This window comes from Corvus moneduloides, chromosome 27 (genome assembly GCF_009650955.1).
Source record: "Corvus moneduloides isolate bCorMon1 chromosome 27, bCorMon1.pri, whole genome shotgun sequence".
Classification (NCBI taxonomy): domain Eukaryota; kingdom Metazoa; phylum Chordata; class Aves; order Passeriformes; family Corvidae; genus Corvus; species Corvus moneduloides.
In genome coordinates, this window is record NC_045502.1 from 5,054,015 (window position 1) to 5,077,653 (window position 23,639).

The 23,639-nt window shown below is 43.0% G+C and overlaps 2 protein-coding genes across 6 annotated transcripts; both read right to left on the reverse strand.

The window, feature by feature from the left end:
- Positions 1-175: 175 nt before the first annotated feature.
- Positions 176-13,016, reverse strand: VDAC3 (voltage dependent anion channel 3). 5 transcript variants are annotated; one of them, XM_032092072.1, is made up of 10 exons: positions 12,935-13,016; positions 10,951-11,022; positions 9,781-9,830; positions 8,658-8,660; positions 5,549-5,701; positions 4,430-4,482; positions 2,895-3,122; positions 1,835-1,985; positions 882-939; positions 176-666 (listed from the first exon to the last, which is right to left on the reverse strand). In XM_032092072.1, exons 2-10 carry the CDS (start codon positions 11,015-11,017, stop codon positions 575-577), a joined length of 855 nt encoding a protein of 284 aa, XP_031947963.1. In that variant the 5' UTR covers positions 11,018-11,022; positions 12,935-13,016; the 3' UTR covers positions 176-574. The 5 variants fall into 5 exon arrangements, with proteins under 5 accessions (XP_031947963.1, XP_031947964.1, XP_031947968.1 ...); XM_032092073.1 differs by lacking the exon at positions 12,935-13,016 and adding an exon at positions 12,383-12,402; XM_032092077.1 differs by lacking the exon at positions 12,935-13,016 and adding an exon at positions 12,265-12,284.
- A 717-nt stretch (positions 13,017-13,733) lies between these two features.
- POLB (DNA polymerase beta) lies at positions 13,734-23,249 on the reverse strand. The gene is made up of 14 exons (XM_032091994.1): positions 23,110-23,249; positions 22,975-23,032; positions 22,834-22,900; positions 22,242-22,316; positions 21,670-21,728; positions 20,897-20,946; positions 20,426-20,477; positions 19,414-19,468; positions 19,256-19,328; positions 18,702-18,772; positions 17,897-17,983; positions 16,896-16,960; positions 16,222-16,361; positions 13,734-15,607 (listed from the first exon to the last, which is right to left on the reverse strand). Exons 1-14 carry the CDS (start codon positions 23,168-23,170, stop codon positions 15,513-15,515), a joined length of 1,008 nt encoding a protein of 335 aa, XP_031947885.1. The 5' UTR covers positions 23,171-23,249; the 3' UTR covers positions 13,734-15,512.
- Between the last annotated feature and the right edge of the window lie 390 nt (positions 23,250-23,639).

Genomic DNA, 23,639 nt, shown 5'->3' on the forward strand with positions numbered 1-23,639 from the left:
ATGTTATCCTAGAAACCACAGTAGAAGGTACAGGTATCTTGAGCATACAGGTATCTCGTAACAAAGCATTTGCAGATTATCTATTAACCATGCTTAAAGTTTCATGGAAAGAAAAAAAAAACCCAAAAAACCACCAGCTTGATGGAACTTTGGTGAGAGTCAAGACATGCCAACCTTACGTTCTGTGACCAATTTATTTCATTCTGCTGCAACCCCAAATTTCCGCTACAGCACAGAGACCTCCTTTTATAAAAGGCTGTGAAGTATAGGACATGCAAAATGCAATACAATAATGGGGAGAGGTTGGATTTTCTTCTGGTTTTTTTGGAACATATTTAAAATACAGGAAAACTGAAATGTGGCACAAACATCACAACTTCCATGCACGCCTTCAAGTGTCTTTCTTTGTTGTGCTGGCACTCTCTGGACTTCAGCAACAGGTTAAAGTCATTCTTGGGAAGAGTAGAAAGTTCACACTTCTTCAAATTTCAGAGTAGTATTAAGGCTGAAATGCACTGGGTACACTTTTCCTTCATCTTCCAGAGCACCACCAGTTGTTTTACTTAAAGCTGTGTTAAGCTTCCAGCTCAAATCCCAGACCAATTTTGTGACCTCCAGCACTGAAATTCTTGCCGTCAATCAAGCCTGAGAGGGTCAGCTTTACACCTACAAAAGCAAGTAATGAGAACCATCATACACTGAGATCCCTGTACAGTGCTCTCCCTCAGGTACTTGACCTCACTAAATGTGGCTTAGTTGCTGCAGGAACTTGTGTACATACACATCCTTTACTCCTCTGAGTCTGCATAAAGACTTCTAGCTCCTTTGTTCATCTCTTCTGTTCTTAATACTATTTTCTGCTACCAGTGAGAATTACGTACCAGGTCGCAGGGCATGAGTGTAACCAATTCCAATGAGGCTGGCATTGTTCACTTTAGCCTACAAGAAAAAAAATCACAGTATTTATACTCTGTTTTTAAGTATTCATACAGAAGTGTCCCAGTGCCCTGAGAAGGTGGCTTATGCATTAATGCTCTTCAGCTATTTGTAGACCAACCTCAATTAGAAGCATGTTCCAATCTTTTCTCAGGAGTTTCCAGTTTAAGCAAATGGTGGTCCAATTCTGCCTACACAAAATGCCACACTGTTCTTCACTGCCCCCTCTATTATGTCTCTATATCCTTTAAAGAGCTACTTACTACAGTCCCTCAGAGCCTGTCTTGTTCACATCACTCAGGAGTGATTTTCTTTTTTCTTCTAATGAGCAATGAATGGATATGCAATCCCCTTCTTGCATTACTAAGTTTTGAGCTCTTTACAGTAGTATTTCTCAACTTTAATTTTGGTTCAATGGTCCTGGAAGTAATTGTTGTTTTGAAACATAAATGCTCACTACTTCAGTTCTTAGTATTAAAACACACACACGTCAGCTAACATTCAAGGGTTAACTTACTGTTAGGAGAAGGCTGTAAGCTCAGCTGAATTTGCACCATTGTAACTATAACATGGTTTCACGTTATGGATTTAAGAATTAAAAGGACACTGCGTCCTCTCATTACCTTTTAAAATACCTTTTGCAGCACACTAGCACACTATTCCAAGCACACTAGTTGGACTATTTCCCTACGGACAAAATTGTATTTTAGATTTTTTTCCCCCCATAATTTCACAAGTGTGATGTGTGAGGTCCAAATTTAAATCTGAACCACAACAGAAGCCACAGTTTGCCATCTACCGTACTTCCTCAGTAACTAGTTAAAGCAACTGCTTCATAACACAAATTTTCAGTATTTAGGAGAGCTTGAAATACTCATTTCTGTAACAAAATTCTTACCACAATGGAAGTCTTCTCATCCAGTTGGTACTTTCCAGCAATACCAAAACGTGTGTTGTTACTGCCAGCAGTCCATGCAAGATTGACTGATGTCTCAACCTTATTATTAACCTTCTGATAAATAGACCCACCAAACTCAGTGCCATCATTCCTGTTTGTAATAGATGCAAGTATGTCAAGCCTTGCCTTGTTCAGTAACTCTTTAGATTAACCCATCCCCACAGTCATTTGATCATTATCTCCTAAAATGAACCAAGAGATCCAATACTTCCCTGAACGCAGGCTCACTACTTCGAAGCTGGAGCTGGCAGACTCCTGCTTATATTCTTTTTTACACAAAACATGTTTTGCTTGCAGAATGGAAGAAGACTTTGCAATGGCCAGAGACCTACAGTTTGAGGTTCTGACAAAAAAACCAAAACCAACAAACCCCACACCCAGATAACCTGGTTGCTTGTCTCAAGTAAGCCAGTGTGCAGTAACACATAAAGGAGACTTCAGTAACAATACAGGAGACTTCAATTATGGGAATGAGAAGATTGAAAATAACGTTGCTGCATTACAGTTGTTTAAATACACCATCTTCAAAGCATCTGAATGCCAAGACTAGAGCTGCACAGTGATGACAGCTGGAGACAAACACAAGGCAACACATGCCTCTCTCCTTCACCTTGGGCATTTCTGGGGGGAGAAACCTTCTGTCTGATGGAGAGAGGGAGAAGGTACAGTAGTTTAATTGAAGGCTCTTTTGCCTAGTGCCATAACAGAAGTTAAAGCTCACAGCTTTTAATTACAAATTAACATAAAGTGGCTTTACATCACCATCTTAGATATACAAACCCCAAAATCACTCTGAAACAAGGTATCAAGACAGCCAAGACTTGGGGAGGTTACCCCTGTTTTAGTTGTACTGAAAATGAAAACACTGAATATAAATTAATTTGAAACAAATCAGCATCCCCTTCCATTTACCCACCTTTGACCTAAGGCCATTACTGCTAACTACTCCTACAGTTTTTGCTCCTCTGATAATGTATTTCTAGGCTCAGGTAATACCTACACGTTAGTGTGCAGCTGGAAGTCTCCTGCCTTATATCCCAAGGCAAAGTTATTTTGTGAAAGCTTAGACTTGGCTGTATCAAAAGCCATCTGGTAGCCAGCAAGCCAGCCTTCATAGCCCAACACTGCCCAGCCATAAATGGTTGGTCCAGAGAGATCAATGTCTATGTTGCAGCCTAGATGTACATAATCTCTTTTGTAGGAGGTCTTCAACTTTCCGCTCTTCTTCCTGCAGAGAGAAACAAGCCGTTTTATCTGCAGTAGGATACAAGTATATAATGTATGTAGTTTTATTCCGATATATATTCCTTTATGGCCAGTTAATGAAACTACTGTAATTCCTACTCAAAACTTAAGTGCTGATTAAGAGGGCATGGAATAAGGATAATGGTGTTACGTATATTCACATGGTGCCACTTTTCCCCCTCAAACTTTCCCACTTTCCCACCTCAAACTCCTTGCAATCCTCAAGAAGCAAAAAAACCCAAAATCGTTTCTCCGTAATGCTTTAAAACCCATCCGGTTTCAATTTTTTTTCCCCGCAAGCGTCATGTGTTACGGCATCATCAGTTTCTTTCATGAGCATCCATAACCCTGCAGCAACACCTGTCTTTCAATGATTTTTTTGTCTGTTTGGTTCTCCCCACTGTTCCTTCCTTTGCGCAGTGCTTGCTTTCCTTTCTTCACTGCTGGGTACCAGTCTGCTCTACTGAAAACGGATTTCTTCATCCTCCAGACATCATCCACTTAGTCAGCCTTTCTCTGTCCCTCTTGTGATACCTCTTCCTCTCTCCAATGCATGTCTCTGTTGATTTTGCTACCAATTCAAATACAACTATGACAAAACTTTACCACCTCTTTAATTCTCTCCCCAACCTCCTTTCTCTTCCACTCAAGAGACAGAAGTGTGCCTGTTACTCACACCTAGGCCTGGGGTCTCATTTTTGACTTAGCTTCTAATTCCTCATATCCAAGCAGTATTTCAAACTCAAGATTCTTCTGACAGGCTCTCCCCAACAATAAATAAATACCAGTCATTATTTGCAAAGCAGGCACAAGCTTTGTGCATTATTCAGACATAAACACCCCTCCTTTGCTCTACTACTTACCGAAATTAAGCACATGAGAATTGAGAAAGACAGCTAAGTGCTATTCCACTGCCCATTCTACCTCCTCATTGAACTGTGCACAGACATCTGGCCAAAAGCATTAGCAAAAAAAAAAAATTGGTTTACTGAGTTGACAGCATTAGGACTGTCAACACCATGAAGACCTAGTTGTTTAAGGGGACAGTTAGAGATCTAGTACCTACTGCAAAACAGTAAATTTGCCACTGGCCAAAAAGCTGAAGAATGCTTTCTAGCAGACCTTGTCCTTCTGAGTTCAGTATTATCCACTGCCTGCAGAAGATTCTACAGTGACTGCAGAATCTTCTCCAGTAAATGCTGAGCATTTACACAATGAGCAGAGTAAGTATTTTTAGAAGTTATGGGAAATTCTAGCATTCCTTAGATAAAGGCAATAGAAAACGTTTACCCTGTGTTTGGTACAAATGTACTGTCAAGAGCAACCTTCAATCCTTCAGCCAACTGCAAAGAAAAATAGACATCTGCTCAAAAATCGGTTGAAACATAATTTGTTGTATTCCACTACTAGAACTCTACTTCCTGTCTATAGAGAAAGCAAAATACAACCCTAATGTCTCCCCCATGATTTTCAACAAAATCTGAAGATGCTGCATGATGAAGCATTAAAATAGAACTTTTTCTTCCCACAACGAAGCCCTTTAACAGCACAGACTTGGTGGGTATGCTTTTACATGCAGGAAGATGACACATCTAGTGCTGAAAACAAGAAATTATTCACAGAATAATGACAGAAAGAAAACTACTCAGTTCACGTTTGCTTATTCTTTATAGTTCCAGCAATCCATATAGTAGCTCAAAAATTTCTCTCATAATCTACAGATACTCTGTTAAGACAGAGCGTATAACCAAAGTGTATAACCGTCTCATTTTCCCCCACCTTTGTTATGCTCAGACAGCATTTTCCATTTTAAAGCACGGGTAAAAGTACAAACATGAATGGCCGTACGTGGCAGACAGCACTACAGAATTTTTACTATCTTTGGCATCTTTACCTTGTACTCAAGGCATTCAGTGAAAGGCATAAACCTATTAAGGTCCAAAAGAACCGTGTTTTGAGAGTGCTGTATGCTAGCAGTCCTTTGCGTAAGGAGCGCCAAGCTGCAAACACTCATCTTTCTCTTCAACCTTACAAAATATATTCAATCTCAAGGCAGCCAAACTTAAGTCCTTATACATTAAAGCACTTAAAATTATGAGACCTGTCTTTGGTTTCCCTGCATGACTGCAGCAGTGACAGTTCTACATGGTTAGGTTCATTCAATCAGCTAGGTAATTCCACACACCTGTAACTGCAGTAACTGGACCCCCAAATCATTACCTAGCAGCACACGGCTCTGAGAATGCCAGCACCCCCCACTCCCAGCCTGCGTGTTCTGCAAATATATATAGCTTCTTTTAGTACTCCAGATTCTTTTGTGCAATTTTCGTTCTCCAATGTTTTCTGTTCAACTCAACACTTTCTCATACCAGTTGCAGGAACATTTCCGAAGTATCTATTTGGTCTTACCTGATCCTCCACAGAAACTTCTGTTCCCAATGTGTTATCTGTGTTCCACTTCTGGGTGAATGTAAGTCCATAGTCTTTGACCTTATATTTGGTCTCTAGACTGCCTGAAGCCTTGCCTGTGTCCGTGTTGGAAGAACCAGTTGCAGTGAATTCCTGTCAAGAGCATAGTATCACAGAATCACAAAACAGTCTTGAGTTGGAAGGGACCCAGAAGGATCATCGAGTCCAATTCTTATGTGAATGGCCCATACGGAGATCAAACCTGCGACCGTGGCGTTATTAGCACCATGCTCCGATCGACTGAGCTAATCACAGGGTCATGAGTTTCAGCAGCCTTTATATTTAATTACACTCAGTTTTACCACTTGTCAAGTGCCAGCACTCACACCCTTAGGCCTTTTGACAGAACCCTCAAAATCATCGTCGTCCTCTTCACTATCCCCGCCTAAAATAATTTCTTTTGCGTCACAAAATGCTACGCCTTCTGGCATCCCGGTTCTGAATATTTCTTTTATTGAGGTGTACTGATAGAGCCTTGGAACTTGCCTAGGTTGGAAAAAGCCCTATTACACAAAGACATGACACCTTCATTTACTTTTTGTCATGGCAGTTTGATTACTTGCTCCCCCCAATCTTAACTTTACCACACTTTTCCCCTAGCTTATCTGTCAAAAAATCCTTTTTCTGACTTCTTTTTTTTTTTTTGCCAAAGCAGCAGTTATTTCAACATTCCTGTACCCTCACGTGAATCCATACCCAGATATAAAAAGATACTTGCTTAGGATACAAAGCTGTATATATTCCTGGATTTTTCTTCACAATCTCTTCTAATTCCCTTTATCATCTTACTAGTACTGTCCCAACTGTGGATGAAAAAGCACCTGCTGCAGTCCTGGAAATCCGCTCCCCCTTAGGAAAAGCAATCCTACATTCAAGTTACACTGTTAGATGAATACCAAAAAGAAGAAAAAAAAAAAAAGTTTTTTCTCACATTTCTCCAGACATTTTGTGTGTTTCTTCATTGTAATTATTTTTTTGCCCGTGTTTCAGCAGTGAAAATGTTTTTTGGAGAACTGATGCTTTTCACACCGACTACTGCACCCTAACATTATGGTTCCCCCTACCATTTATGCTACTGTCATTTAGACTCTTCATATACTGTGGTGATGACTTTAGTACCATCCCCAACAACTTCTCTTTCATTGCATCAGCCAGTAACTCCACTTCAGAAGCTAAGTCACCCTTCATAAGGTACCTTCAAATTGTAGACCTTTCCTCCTTTACAGTATCAGAAAGTAACGTGACCCCCACAGCACCCTGACATCTCTCTGTCAGGCTGGTCCTTCACTGAGTCGTGTAATGGAACCAACCACTTTGAATTTTGTGTAACATGTATTCTGTAACGTGCTATTCGGCCAGTCCTCCGCACATCAGAGCTTCCCGTTATTTGGTGGACTTGAAGTCGCAATATACGTCTCTCCTGGAATAGCTCAAGAGGTCTACTCAGTGCTTCATGTGCAGCTGAGTATTAAGCAGCGAATAGGCATATTGCCGCAAGAGTAAGCTCAAGGTGTATGAGTTAGGTTTTAAGAAGCATCTGAGAACTGCTCTCATTTGTTATCCTCATCTCCCAAATATTTTCCTTGAAGAACAACAAATAATCTGTCACTACATTTCCAAGTTACGTCTCTCTTGAAGTTTCAACATTGAAAGATACAGTACTTAAGAAATGGCAGGATCCATTGCCAACATATCCAAGCTTTGGAACCCTGACTTTTGAGATCCTTCTAATTCCAGGTTTGTATTCCTGGATGCTGTGCACATTACTTTCACAATTCTGGACTTTGCAACGCATACAAGGATACAAAGACTGTCTTTAAATGGCTGTGAAGTGCTAGGGAGCCAGGTCACATTCCTTACACACAGGCTGGGGCCGTGAGGGACACTGCTGGCCTGGGGGGCAGACTTGCTTAAGCTAATGCACCCCTGCAACAGCACAGCAGTTATAACAACACATCTAGCCAGATAACAAAAACGTGACAGAAGCCAGGATGCGTTAAGATTACCCTTTAAGATAATTGCTATACAGTGTTCTAATGTCAGGTTCCACAAATTCAGCGTAAAGACAACTCAAACCTGCGTCAGAACTCAGTAAGTAACTGAAGTAACTTTCTTCTAATCTTAGAGCAGGTAACTGACTAAAAAAGCTTGGTTTCTTTCTCAGATCAAGCAAAGGAGGGATTGTAATCACTTGTCTCAAAGCCAGAGGATACAGAACACCCTGCATTGTCCTATGATCAAAAGCCAAAGCATTCTGTCAGGCATCAAGGACTCAATCTGCTTCTGGAAGCAGAAGCCACAGAGTCAGAAGTCTGCTGCCAATCAGTCTTTATCTGTGCAAACCAGAACATCTCACCAAACCATCATTTCATGAATTTTTTGTAGCTGAAAAATCAAACTCCTTCTGGCTCCATGTCACACACCAGTCTGCACCAGCAGTTAAGCTTAGCTTCTCATTGTCCTTCTAGCTGATGGTGCCCGGCATCTACAGGAATGCCATGCACTTAGTAGGCAAAACCACTTGCAATCTATGAAACAATTATAGTCACTAGATACTATCATTGTGGTTTTCTAGGTCCACAGGTATCACTGTTGTTTTCTAAGTCCACAGGAAAAACATCCACGTTTGTGTCGTAACAATCAGAGGTACTATTAGTATCCATGTATGAATTAGATCTCACGCTTTGTTCCTAACTTCATCTCCATCCCCAAAACTCTATTTTGTTGTATCAGAATCCTCATCAGAAACACTAACAAGCTCAAATCCTGAAGCAACAGACAACTGTACCAATACCATATCAATCTTGTTTTCCCTCTCGCTGTTTTTACAGTGTTCTTGTTGTGGATTGTTGGACAAAGATTGCAAATGGCTTTACATACATGGATCATACAGCAGATTTAGAGCTATGGAAACAGTCAAATTGCACAGCGTGAATAACAACACGACTACAAACAATTTAACGGTTTACAAATGACAGTATGCAGCACAGAAAGCCTTGTCAGACAAAGCAATAAAGAACCAACGTGTCAAAACAGTCACTATTCTTACCAACTGGATAAACATCCAATGAAAATTGCATGGAAAAGAAAAAGCCCATTTTAGAACTTAATACAGTTGTTCATGTTCCATCACAATCAGGAGATGGCATCATTAACTATTAGCATATTATTTGAGAATCGAAACTTCCAGCCAGGAAAATTTCCAGCCAGGAAAACTGCCTATCAACGAGATGTCAGTAAGCGGAGGCAGCCACAGTATGGAGACCACACAGTTCCTCTTGCCCACACATTCCTGGTGCACAATGCAAGTAATCATCAAAAGCTCAACTGAGACAGAATACAGTAATACAGAAGTAAGAATTTACACCATTTGCATAATAAGAATGCAAGAAAAGAAGGGAGCTAAGGCAAATATGGCTATGAAGTAGGCTGAAAAGCAGCTCATCTTACCAATCAGAACAGCATTGAGTGGTAAGATGTGGAGAACTCAGAGTCAGCGTGAGAAAAATATTATCTAGTAAACGGTATATGCCTGTGGTTAAAGGTCAACACTAGGACACCCATTCCTGGTTTTGCCAGCCCTCCTGTGAAACTGTGAGGAAGCTTCAATTCTCCATCGTTAAAATGGGGACCACAGAATATTCTTGTTACTTGGAATGCTAAAGCTTACTTAAAATCTCAAATTCTATGTATTGGGTACCACAGAAGGACTGTTTTCAGTCTTAATTAGGTCTTGAATTTTAAGCATAGTGGAAATGAGTGAGAATGCAGTTAAGTTAAACTCTGGTGCTTATTTGCCCCTTGACCTTGTGGATAAAAGTCCCTCTGGACTAAAAATCCTACGAAAACCAGTAACAGCAGGGAAACTCAGTTGCATTCATAAGTAGAAATGAGAGCTACGTAAGGTGAAGAAACTCACGTTTGGGATGCATCAATGGGAACAGGGAGGAGAGTAACAACAAGATGAGTGAAAATTCTTGCACACCACAGGAAAAGAAAAGACTGCTACATCAGGTACATACTATTGTAGAAATAGTTCAGTCAGCTATGAGTTTTAAAATGAGAAATGAAAGAGAGAAGCAACACCTGCCAGCAAGTTAATACTTGTTACCAGTTCAGGAATTTGTCCTTCCATTGCCATGCTGGTGATGTTGAAAGCCCCCAATACTTACCACCCCACTGGAAGACTTGGTCTTCAACTCTAACTTGACCATTCCAAATCCTGAAAATGAAACAGCACACAGCGCCTGTTTCACTGCAACATACAAACAAGTCTTACTTCCAAGATACCCAGAGTAGGCCAGGTAGGGTACACCGACCTGAAACAGCCTATTTTCATGTTTAAACAGTTGTTGATCATACCAGTGGTTATGAGGATTATGAGAAGAATGGCTGAAGGAATTGTGACAACCCAGAGTAAGTGGCCTCATAATCTATAGTCATAATAGACACCACTCGTCAAGTATCTCCACCTTTTATAGCTACCTGCAGTCTGGGACCCATCAACACAGTTAACCCTCTCTTCTGATTTACTTACTTTACATTTGTATTTCTGATTGCAAGGCGGGAAACTTGTCTTTTCCTCTACTCCAAAAACCGTATGTTTCAACTTACTTCAATCAGTGCCATATACAGAGATACTATTGCTTTCTTCCTTTTCTGTCTGCTCTGAATTTGGGGAAATACCTTGCGCAAAGCAGAAAAGCTTGAAGTAACTGACACCAAAGCAGGAAACTTGAGTTGATTTTTAGCAAAGTCTGAACTCCAGGGTGGGAGAGAACAGACCACAGTGCATTTTAGTTTTATGTAGCATGTGGATTCGGGATACAAATGAAATCTTTATTACACACAAAATCAGATTTTAAAAAATCAACACTTCCTAGTACTGTTTCCAGAAAAGGGAGAAATGCAAATAGCATGAAAATATTTGCACTCCAGCTTTAACAATAGGCTTAAAGATCACTCTGCCTCAGGAACCTGTTTATTGCCACACATGGTCTCCCCTATGACAATCTACATCAGTATCTCTGATTTCATGACTAAATAGAAAAATCAGAAGGTAAAAAAAGGGTGCAGCATTTTTCAGAGACTGTTCTGGAGTGCATCTCGGGGTCAAACTTGTAACCTTCCCCTCAAAGGGAAGTCTTTGCCACTGCAGTACTTTCATAACACATATCCAAAGTTCAGAATCAAAAGGGGCTGGATGCTCCAGAGGCCTCTGCTGATTTTCTGCCATAAGATGTTAGGGAATCTCTGAGGTACTCATGTTCTTACTGGCATTTTCAAGATGCCTGAGGAAAAAATGTGAAAGGTGATCAAACCATCATCACCGTCTTACTTACCATATCCCTTGTTGAATACATCCCTGGCAGACTTTCCCAAGTCACTGTACGATGGTGGGACAGCCATTGGATCTAAAACATACGGAAAGCTGTAAGAATTTTAGCTGTAACAGCATAGAATCTAAACTATATCCAAAGCATTTATAAATGTCTATGAATACATCACCAACACAGAACTAACAGATCTTTGAAGAATGTTCATCAAAGTCATCCTTGCATCATTGTTGCTTTGTCAAAAACAAGCTTCGATTCAAGGACGTTACGAAAGCCAATCCATTATTTAGAATCACTGAACCCCAGGTATTACATTCAACTACATATGCTGGCCTCACAGTCTTACATTGCAAAAAGAACTCACGGGAGCCTCACTGCTGTTCTGATAACGAGGAAACATCGCTTTTGTGACAGGACCCATTCTGAAAGGGACCCCACGTGGCAAACGACGTCAGCACTTAACAAGGCCAAAGGAAAACCAGTCTCACTTCCATCTGCACTTGTGACTTCACAGAAAGCTTCTTCAGAGATGTGAAAAATATAAAACACATCTCGGTACACTGTCCAGTAGCCATCAGTGAGTACTTTTGCACTGCACCCACAGAGCAACAAAAACTAAATTTGCTAACATGGGTACATTTCCTAATACTGTTACCGCTACATTGGAGGACAAAGCTCAAAAGGACAGGCATTTAATATTGCAGCTTAGATGATACATTTTGTTAGTTACCACAATTTAGGGATTTTACATCAGAAAGTCCACAGTAAAGAAGTAGGAAAACTCTTCCCCAGTGGAAAATTAGCCTTCCTCTTCTAAAATAAGTTTGCATAAATGCAAAGGCACACCTGCTCTGGAAGAGAAAAGCTATCAAAGATGCTCCTTTCATTTGATTTTAAGGGCAATTCTTTGCCATTCCTACTGCTGATGCATTTGGTCATATTCTTCTCTGCAACACCCAGCACCAGAAATCCCTGATCCCCCATTTGTTTATACCAAAAGACTGAAAGACTAATCTATAAAGCAATGATGCGAGCAAAACACGTGGAAGTCCTAAAGTTATCACTTGTATTCCACCATTTTAGTTGCGTACCTATGTACTCACTTTCCCTGTCGCAAATGCAGCACTACTGTCCTGCTTTCAGACAGCAAGCCCTTCCTAAAATGAAGCACTTGGGCAATTTACATCACACAGTATACAAAAACTCTTTGTTCGGTGACTTAATAACTAACCTGCACTATCTATCTATCTATCAGTACACAGGCTCGATGATCCTTGTGGGTCCCTTCCAATGCAGGATATTCTATGCTTCTATACGTACCTGTGGGTTTAGAGGATCTGGAGCCCGTGGAAACATTACAGAACGCTCCATAATCGTGGATTTGTAGCTGGCCCTCCCCCCCCCCCCCCCCCCGGCTTTGCACAAGAAATAACAATACCCGTGAGGCCGGTTTCACATTTCCTGACGGACGCGGCGGGGCCTTGCCCATGGCCGGCGTCGCGCACCTTTGGCGGCAGAGCCGGAGCGGCGGCGGCTGCGCGGGCCCGGGAGCGCCGCCCCCGCCCCGGCACTGCCCGCGTTACGCAACGGGTAACGGAGCGGGCGGCTCCGGCGCCTCTTCGTCTCCCCGGCTACCGGCGCCGTGGGAACACTCGGTCGCAGCCGCCCCACCACTTCGTCCCTCCCGGCCGAGAAACCGGAGCGGCTGGCAAGACCCCCGGCCGCCCGGTCTCAAGAGACAGAGCCGGCCCGCGTGCCGGGGGTGCCCCTTTCGGCAGCCCGTGGACCTGAGGACGAGGAATTGCCGCCGGAGCCAGCGGTGGGCGCCCCCTCGGGCCACTGGCCCAGCCCCGCCGCGGCAAGGTGACTCCGGGGACGCCCGCCTCGGCCTCGCTGAGGCCCGGAGGACACCACCGGGCTCCGGCCGGACATGGCGGGACCCGGCCCGCCGCGGCCCATGGCCCCTGCGCGCCCCCGGCCCCGGCGCTACCTGCCGCCCGCGCTGCCTCCGCTCCGGCTCCCGGCGCCCCAACGTCCGCATGCGCGCCGCCGCCGCTGCGCACGCGCTCTGGCCCGGCCCGCCCCCCGGGCCCGCCGCCGGCCCCGCTCCCCCCGCGCGGCCCAGGCACGGCGGCGCCGCGGGAGCGCGCCCAGGAGCGCGCCCCGGCCCGTGCCGGTGCGGCCAAAGGCGGCACTGCAGCCGGAGCCGCCGCCGCTCTCGGCGGCCGGTACAAATCGGTGCTTGGGAGGCACGGAGGAGGCGCCTGCGGAGGTATTCAGTGCCGCAGGCGCCGCGCCCACGGAGCTGCAGGGCAGCCCTGCCTCACCCAGCCTGTCAGAGTCGGTATGAGACTCTAGCGGGCACTAAAGCTCCTCTCAAACCCTTCAACCTACCTACAAACATCCTTAACTCATCGTCAGCCCCATTTTGAACTACTGCTCAAACTCCTTCGTAAGGGCCACTATAGCCCTGAATTGAAGGAAGGAGACAGGCTCACCCAATCTTGAAGCAAGACTTGGCAACTGGGACAAAACCAAACACTGACAGAACAGTGCAGCCAGTATTGCTGACAAAGCCCAACCGTTATTCTGCACATAAATAAGGTTGCCTATGTGCCCACCAAGAGTATAGTACATGCCCAATTACACAGGTTCCCTGCAATAGGCACAAGGTTCACAGCTATTGCCTCCCAAGACTACCAGACATCTTGCAGTCTAGTAAAGCAGTCTAGAAGAAAAGCCAGTCAAACTGATATTTAGGGAGTGGGGAAAGGAAAGAAAGAAAAAAATAGGACACATTGTGTATTTATACAGTTCACAAAGACAAGCAAGCTCTCTGAAGAAGCCTTTTGGGTTTTTTTTGCATGTAGAAGAATTCACAGTATCATGGAGAGAGACTGCAAAGCCAACAAATTCTGTATCAAGGCCCAAGACAAAGTAGTCTTCCAAGCTACCTGTTGAAGAGGATGGAGAATGCATCAGTGTAATGCTATGTGCTGCCCAGGAAACATTTGTAAACATGGTAAATATGTGTTACTGCTTTTTGATCTCCTAAAATTACAGCTAATAAAACAATAATCAAATGCCATTACACATTCATGATGGAATATTCAGTCTGTTTATTCCTACTGACTACTGAAGAAAATACTAAGTATATCAGCTATATGTATTTTTACAATCAGACATCAAAATACTTCACATAGTACCAACTTAACTTCTAGTTACCTTACATACTACTGCATGCATTAACACTGGAGAATATTCCCAGAAAAGAATTAAAACTCCCAACAAGAAAAATGGAAGAAAATATAGGGATAACTAAGAGCATCAGCCTATAATCTCCATTACTACAATTGATCAACTCTCCTTGTATAAGAACAAGTTAAAAATGTAGTTGTTCTGCAGGCTTCGGTCAGATAAAAATAAGAAATAGTATTATGCCTGTTTCATGATTCAGGCCAGGTTAAGTAGTCTAACAATACATAATCCTCTCTGCCCTCATAGATGCCGATAAAGAGCCTAACCATTAAGAAACCAAGAGAACTGTTATATAGTTAGCAGTAGTCGATTTGACTATGTACAAAATAGTCTCATCTTTTCAAGCTTGCAGTTCTGTAATATGGTTGCCTCACTGCTACAAGGTATTCAAATACAGCAGCAGCAATACATTCTACGCTCATGCTCTGTAACACACGGAAGCTAGCAGTTTACTACTTTGAAAAGTTTTAAGTTGACCAACAGAATCCCTGTCCCAAATACAACTAGTAATGCATTCTTGAAGAGACCTCTTCTCACATCCAAAATATTCATTACCTTTCCCAACAATTAAAGTGGAGGTATGTAAAATAAGATTTGACAGGTTTGCATATAAAAAAGGGCAGATTGAATCTACAGGAGCAGTAGCAGTGCATCAATTAATCAGACCAAGCCAAACAAGTTAAATGAAACACAGAGCACTGCAATCAATGGCACTACAACATATCTAGTAGCAAAATTCATAGGTCACATGCAACAGCAGAATGGTCACCTTAGCATATAACCCATATTGAAAGATTTTACAAGTAACTACACAAACAACTCATCGTGAGCTTCAGCACCACACCAAGACACTTCACACAGGTATGAGGAGATACAGACAGTAGTTGAAAACAGTACTCTTTAGGAGTACTTCACGATATAGCCCGCTTTTTCATTCTGGTATCTACATATATAAATATATAAGATACAAAAAGAGATGCTGGAAGCCCCATCCCTGGAAACATTCAAGGTCAGATTGGACTGGGCTCTAAGCAGTCTTATCTAGTCAAAGATGGCCTGCTTATGGCAGGGGGACTGGACTACATGATATTTAGGGGTCCCTACCAACCCCAATTATTCTGTGACTATATGAAAATGAAATCTCACAGGATTTATCTTCGCTAGACATTCTGTACGAGTGCCATGGACTTGCTTTAGACATCAGTAATATACAGTTTTTCCAGTAACATCTAAAGTAAGACTATGGACTTTCACATGTTCATAAGCTATGAAAACATCTCTCTAGGCTACAAATCCAGGCAAGCAGTTAGTTATTCACTCCGATCCTTTGGCTCTCGGTACTTCCACTGGATATAGTCAAAGATGTCTTTTTCGCATTCTACTGGCAGGGCCTCTCCAGCAACTCCTGCAAGCAAATTACACAGGCTATTTGAAAGGTGGAAAGCATGTACCATTCAGAAATGCCAAATGCACTGCAAGATTAAGACAAAACTGCTGTAGGTAAAAGACCTAAAAAACCCACCCAGAATGACCTCCCCACCCTCTGTGAACTTTTCATAGTGTTTACATGCTGATTCTCATTAGCATCAAAGGAAACAAGGTCATGAATTAACTTTGGGGCCATGTGGTTATGCAGCTGAATAAATTCATAATTGTGTGTGGGTATATAGAGTCACCTCTCCTCCAAAACAAAGCAACTGAAGGATATGACATACCCTGTGAAAAGAGTAGGAAACCAAGTATGTGCTGTCCATGACACAGAAAAAAAATCTTTAAATCAGTAAGACTTTAAGCAGATTAGGTGGCCCAAAGAGGTAACTTTGTGCCACAGAGCTGTCTGTACATAAGTGGGCTGCCCCTTCTTGCTGTAATGGTGTCCAGTACCAAAAAGGACACCGTGAAAAATTTCACCAACTATAGCATTTATCAGAAGTATTTCCAAAACACTGCAATCAACTGAAGGAGATCACACAAACTGCATAACTAGAAAGAATACTCCATGCAAAGGCCCAGACTTACCAGTAACACCCAAACGACGTATGGTATATTCATTGATTGTGAAGCCCATTTCCAGAGCATGAGTTCTCATGTTCTTATTGAATATATCACTTCCTGTGAAATACAGTACACCACAGTAATACTGATCTTTCGGGATAAGCCTAGAATAAAAAACAGAAGCGCAGACTTAGGACAAATACGTAACAAAAAAGTTACAAGCCATTTAGAATTCAGTCATTCCGACACTTGTAGGTTTACTTTGTATTTATGTGTATACATTCTGCAACTCTGTACAATTAATTTCCCACAAGCCAGATGCAAGAATGAAAGGAACTGCATATCAAAGAAAGGTTCAACACATCCACCCTTACCCCGAAGTTATTGGTGTTCAGCCACTACCCGGTTATGATGCTTGCACTCCTGCCAAGAATCAGTGTCAAAGCAGGAAGATAAAATAGGACAATTCTGAATCTGAAGAGAATATCATTATTTGAAACACAGCATTATTGCTAATAACCTGTTGTAGTTACTGGCAATTGTCCAGTGGCTGCCACACTGCAAAGGCATTAGAAACCCAGTAAATGTCACATTCTGAACACGGAAATAGAGATTTGAATGCGAAAACTGATGCAAATGCCTACTCTGTAGCAGACAGCTAAACTAGGGGTTTGGGTGGGGGTTTTTGATGTGTGTACCGGATGTCGATTCTCCTATGTGGATAGGCTGTTCCATCTTCTTTATCTGGCAGCTGACAGACACCCTGTGAGGAAGTAAGGCAAGCAAGAAATTCAAATGAAATTAAACAGATTTGAGAACCATCTTTACCTCCCCATCCCTAAACAACCTCTAAATAATCCTCAGTCATCCTGGAAAGCAAAGATAAATCCCTGCTGAATTGAATAAATATTTTACTAGGACAGCCAGACATCAGAATACAGTGAATCACTATTTTACACTGTTATGACAACTGTTGTTCAATGTAGCATATAACTGCTTCTTAAATTTTTATTGCACCAGGAAGGATCGCAGGATTCCTCATTTCCCTGTCCTAATTATTATCAGGGTTTTCAGTACATACAAATATCAGCAGGTTAAGAAAAGAAAAAAAACCCTGCACTATCAGCATGGGATCTAAGAAAATTAATGTTCTTGTAATTCATTACTTGCTTTAGGCATCTCACATAATCCCTATTATATCCTGTGTCTAGTAGCTTATCCATTAAATCTGTTCTGCAGCAAAACTGACACAAAAGGAGACAAAAGTATATTATGTATCAGACAAAATCAGGTAAAAATAGCTCCGAGATCAAAGCTAAATGTTTCCAAGATCCTGACGCACAGTAACAGAAGTGGTCACCGGTGCAACTGAAGAGGCGATGCTGCGCTGAGGTTCCAGGAAACATCCAGCAATACAGACACAACTGACATTATGTGAGGAAGGTTATGTCAGCAGGGTTCAGAACTACGCAAATACCTGCACACTTTCTAATACTGACATCTTACCATATGGGACTCCCTGAGTTAACTGCAGAAGTTCTTACGAGGTGCAAGGGGGAGAATTAAAAAAACAAACACAGACACACCATCTCCCACCCCCAATTCCAGCAGTCTAAGCAACATATCTTGTATTCATCCTAGCTTCCGTCAGGAAAAGTAATTCTCCCACAACATCCTTCACCACCAAAAAAGCTCTTACCATGAATTTTGTGTCACCTTTAGAAAGCATATCTGTGACAAAGTGGACTTTTTCTAGCTGTTCTACAACATGACGCAGAAGTTTCGACTAGGAACAACAGTAAAGAAGAAGAAATTACTTCACAAATAACAAGAATATCTTACCTATTTACTAGACAGAGGCTCATATAAGTATAGGACATCATCATAATTATATGTACTATTCTACACAAAATCTGACCCAAACGGAAAAAACCTAACAATGATACCGGGAAAAAGCTAATAAAATTATAGTTGTGCAACATAAAAACCATTTCCACCAATACCCCCATGTGAGATTGCCTTTAGTTGGAAATGACAAATCTAATTCAGGTTTTAAACAATGAATCTATAGAAGCAACACAAGAAGAAAAACCACTGTCATTAATATCACTTCAGAGTTAGTCCCAAAACATTACAAGGGCAGCAGGACAGTTTCCTATCATCTAAATGATTATGGCTACATAAAGAGATACTCAGTCTACCTTTAATCCAGCTGGCTTTACAGTTCTGCATTATAAAAGCACTCAAATTCAAGGGAGTGGGGGAATGCGTGTGACAGGAAGAGGAAGGACAGAAGGATAAAAACAAGCATATTGACCAGTTCTGCAAGAGAAACGCAATATAATACACGGATTTGAGAAGTAATTTTAACTCCTCAAAATAAACATGGTGATCCAAGAGAAGAGTTTAATATTATAGTAAATACAAAACCACAAAAAGCTGCAATACAAGTCTGAGACTGTATGCAAGGTACAGTACTGATCCACAGCATCTGAGAAACACACCTGTTTGGATGATTCAGATGTGAAGCTGGGATGGGTTAGGAGAACATCCATATCACCACTTGACTCTGCACCTAGGCAAGAAAGACGCAAAGAAAAATCCTTCTGTGTACAGCAAAGTATACTAATGTTGGTGAATGTCCATCTTATCTCTTCTTGGAAACATGTTTTTCTAGCAGAAAATGGTCGCTATTCTAGGTATTAGTAAAAAAAAAAAGTCTCATAGTAAAAGAATCTTGTTATTTCATCAAAAGGTTTATACACCCCATACCTAAGAAAAGATCCAAGGCTTTCCTGCTGCACTCTATAGCAATGAAGCACAAATGTCGTTCATGTAAAAACAAAGCAAACAATTTATGTTACAACATCCTACTCTTTATGGGGGAAGGGTGGAGAAGCAAAGATTTATGTGTCTCACCACCGAACTAGCTAGTCAAGACAATACTAACAGGAAAGGCCAGGTTCCAGCATAGGCTCTCTCAAGAAGAACAGCACACAGAGTAACTTGTTTTGCTTATTATCCCAAAATAAAGATAACAAGATCATAGCATACCAACCTCGCCTAAAACTGCCACAGACTGTAGCAATATAGTTTGGGTCCAGCTTCTTTATCTCCTTCAGCACAATTTCCTACGTAAAAAGGAAAGAAGCGTGTTTAGAGGCGTCAGTCATTCACCGGCCATCAGTACTCACATTCTTAACAAAGAGATCTTACCTGCATTTGCAGCATTTCTTCCCTTGGGATTCTTTTCTCGAAATCTTCAAAATACCTGCAAGTACAAAAATAAAAATATCTCAAAGAGTGGCAGGGGCAGCATCTTAAAATTGTAGTCAATTAAATGTATGTCAGAGGAAAGAATACCATCTTACAAAAGCTCCCAACTCTCATCAAACATCTCAGAAAACATCTTGCAAGGCAACAGCAAAAACTCACAACTGCAAGTTTGACAACGCTCGGAACACGGTTTCAGTATTTCCACTGTATACAAGGAGCTGCTATGAGGTGGGAGTAGTATTACCATATAACCAATTGCTTAATATTTACTTAGCCCTCTGAAAATACAAAAGGTTCCTGATGAAACTCAGCCCACCAGCTGAGTGGAAGGGGTCCCTCACCCATGGTCAGAGGTGACCTATTCTGGAAAGAGTTAAATGGAAGCTCCCGACTCAAATACAGCTCCAGACATATTTGCCTTCCACTGTAAAAATCAGATTGTCAGCATGCTGCTTGACTGTGGAGAAAAAGAGGCCAAGTAAAACAGCATTTGGTACATCTGGTTCACTTGCAGCTTCTGACAAACACAACTGTAGTTCTTCCAGAACCAGCACACCAGACACTCAACAAGCAGCATTCAAGTAGACAAATACCAAAGGACAAACACACACTCTGCACAGCATTCTCAAGTTCAGACATGCAAAGGTCTTACCTCATTCACAGCACATAAAAAAATAGTCCAGGCCACTTCTATGCAGATCATGAAGAAACACCACTACAACCTCACTAAAGTGGTTCTCCATGAGCTAACTGAGGAACTTGATATTAACTTCCTTCTGAATGGAGACTAAGCCTTTCAACCCCAATGAAACAAAAGCTCTAAATAACTGCTGAAAAGCACGTAGAACACAGAGAGAAGAGAACCTTACTCGGCCTGCGTAATCTTACGTTACATCCTGGTGTATGAAGGACTCATTAAAAATGCCAAGCACTTGCACCCAAAAAAGCTTACTTCAACCCAATTCGCTGGTGATGGGTCAGCTTGTGCTCAATTTTTCTTAGATCTAGGAAAAAAACCCCAAACAAAATAGTTAACCGAGGACTAAAAATCTTACAGTAAGTTTCCACCAATGCAAAGATGACACATGCAAAAAATACCTAACGAGAACGCAACCTCAAAGCAGGGAATTTCAAGCTATCTACGCAACAGCTGATAGGATGACCACATATGCACAGAGCACTTCTGATAAAGACTTAATAGACCACCAAAGAGCCAAAATCCTCATTATCGTCCACGTAACCTGCACGTCCTTTACTTTGGATATGTACACTATACCTTAAGCCTGTGTACTAGCTTTACAATCTTGCACACCTTCCTCAAAACCTAGGGCATATATGCTACTACAGTACCACTGTAAAAGAGGCAGCTTGACAGAAAAAAAGATTACTGGAGCATGAACAGAGGCCCCAAATTTACACTTACCTTCTAGAGTCTTAATTCCTTCCTCGACAAACTTCCTAGCGGCAGCAGGACTGCGAAGAGACAAGGCAGTCTGGCATCAGGAACAGTAAGAATCTTACGACACTGAATGGGACACTAGAATTCTTTATAACTATCTCAGTTCTTAAAGGCCAAGACTGAGGTTGCTTGTGCTGTTTACATCTTTTCAGCATACTCATTTTCAGTTAATGCTTTCGGTCAGCAGAGATCCAAAGCCTGGCCTGCACATTTCTTAGCATCAATATAACTATACAGTAATGTATAATTGTAAAAAATTAAATACATCACATCAAATAGGCAGTATTGCTTCAGACAGTAACACCAAGTGCACGGTAACATCACAGCAGAGTCCCGATGGGCTTTTTTGTTCGCGTGTTTTTGTCTCGATGCCTGCTTCAAGGCTCTGCTTCTCCTTTTACAAAAACCCCAAGGCCAGATCCTTACTGCCGCTTTTCTTGGACTCTCACGGTTCCATTCTTGACTGGCATTTCCCTCGTTCCCCTCTCAGCTTGCACACAGGAGCTTCCCACTTCAACTCCTGTGCCACAAAGTCTGTAATTGATGATTCTATACCCTTTTGTCTCAGTCAATCCTGTAATCACGACTGCAGTGTGTCAGTGGGGGCATTACATCATCAGCTCAGGCTCAATCTCTTCATTATTTGCAATCACCCAAATTCTGCTCATAAGTCTATCAAATGAACAGGAGAAGGGGGGGAAAATAAAAAACGAAAAAACACCCCAAGAAACTTTTACCCAATGCCAGTGACTCGTGTCAGGAGGTTGATAGAAGCACTTGTATCATCTTGTCGAATCTACAAAAACAAAACAACGCAACCCAAATCCTTCTTTGCTCCATTTGCAATAAACAAAAAAAAAGCCTTGAGAAGACAAAACAGCCTAGTCAGGCTCAGGCTCCGGTCTGGAGGTTCACTGTAAGTCACTGGAAAACAGTACCGAGGGTAGTACGGCATATCACAACAATGCCACACGTAACTAGCCTGAAAACCGCCCAACTATCCATGCTAAGGCGAACAGCAGGCCTAAAGCACAAAACTCCACGGCCTTCCAGAGACAGAATTCCACTTCTGACAGAAGACCTGCGCATGCCAATCACGTAAGCTAACATATTTTCATAAACAGACGGTTTTGAGGCTTTGGCTGAGCTTCTCAATCCTTGATTCTTACTTACCGTACACTCTGCGTTCACCATTCCTAAGATTCTCCAGGGACAACAACAACAGAAATGTGCAAAGCAAGCAGGCTACTTTGCAAGTTATCAAGGAAAGCAACTATCGAGAACCACAGAACAGGGGAAAGAAACCCACCTTTTCCAATTTGCGTAGTTTTCCAGTGGATAAGAACTCGTCTATCTTCTCAGCTATTTTAGCACCTACTCCATCCTAAATATCGGGGGGGGGAGTACAAACAAGTTAACTTCAAAATCACCATTATATGGGGGAAGCAAGGAAAACTCCCTAGAATTTAGAGTCCAGAAAGAACTATGGGGCACCCAAGACCACAATAAAATATTGGGCTATAAAAGAGCACAAGAATTCAGGGGCACAATACAAATGGCATAAACACTGTAATTCAAGGGCTATAGCAAGTTTCCTCGAAGCAATAATTTTGAACAAGGCTTTGATTCTTACTGCTCAAGATCTCAATCAACAGAGGAGTAACAGAGCAAAGGGGAAAGATATTTTTACAGGCAAAGACTCAGATGGGACGCCCAGTTCCAGCTGCGAAACCCCCACAGTGGCCACCCTTCGTCCCCGTCCCCGAACTCTGACTCGGGTATCGGAAAGAGGCGCTGGCAGAAGCGGGGCTGCCCCCACGCTTCCCAGGAACCTTCGGCACCTCGTCCCCGCTCCGGGTGCCCCAGATCCTCCCGCCGGCAACCCGGGCGCGAGCACCTACCAGCTTCTTGGCTTCAGCCCCGCTCCGTATCTTGCTCGGATACCGAGATATGACCGAGGCCGCTTTCCTGCGGAACAGTGCCGGTCAGCGCCCGAACGGGTTGGGCCCCGGGGCGGGGGCGCGGCGGCAGGGAGGCGGTACCTGTACGCGTTGTACTTGTGGATGGCCCGGTTCACGTTGCGCTCGTAGTTGGCCAGTTCTGCAGGAGAACCGCGGTGAGAGCAGCCAGTCCGCGGCCTTTCCCACCCACGGAACCGACCGAGCGCACACACCTACCGGTGAGGAAGTCGGTGATGCCCTCGTTGGGGCTCTCCTGGGGAGCTTTGCGCTTGCTCATGGCCGGCACCGGCACCGGGCGCCCGCGGGAGCTCCGGGCAGCGATCGCGGGGAGGCGCTTCCGGCAGTGGCGTCACCGCGCGTCCGGCCCCGCTGCGCGTGCGCGGGAGCGCCGGAGCGGCCGCGGCGGGGCCGCGGGGGCCGCAGAGGATCGGCCCGTGGCCGCTGTGCTGCTGAACGCCAGTGTGCCGTGTCACGGGCCTTCCTCACGTCTTGATGGCCTCGTAGCTCTTTTTACCCAAGTAGCCAAGTATCGTGGGCTTCAGGTGCCATCACCTGGGTCTCGAACGTCCGTACTTATCGACCTAGCGCTCCTCACGCGCCCCTCTTTTCACGCACGGCACGCATGTTTCTGCCTCGCGTATCTGAGATTTTTGGCCAGTCTGCTTTAGCGGCACTGTTCCAGGCTGCATCGGCAGCCGCGGTCTAATACCAAAGTAACCCAGTTCCAAAATACCAGAATAAACCGG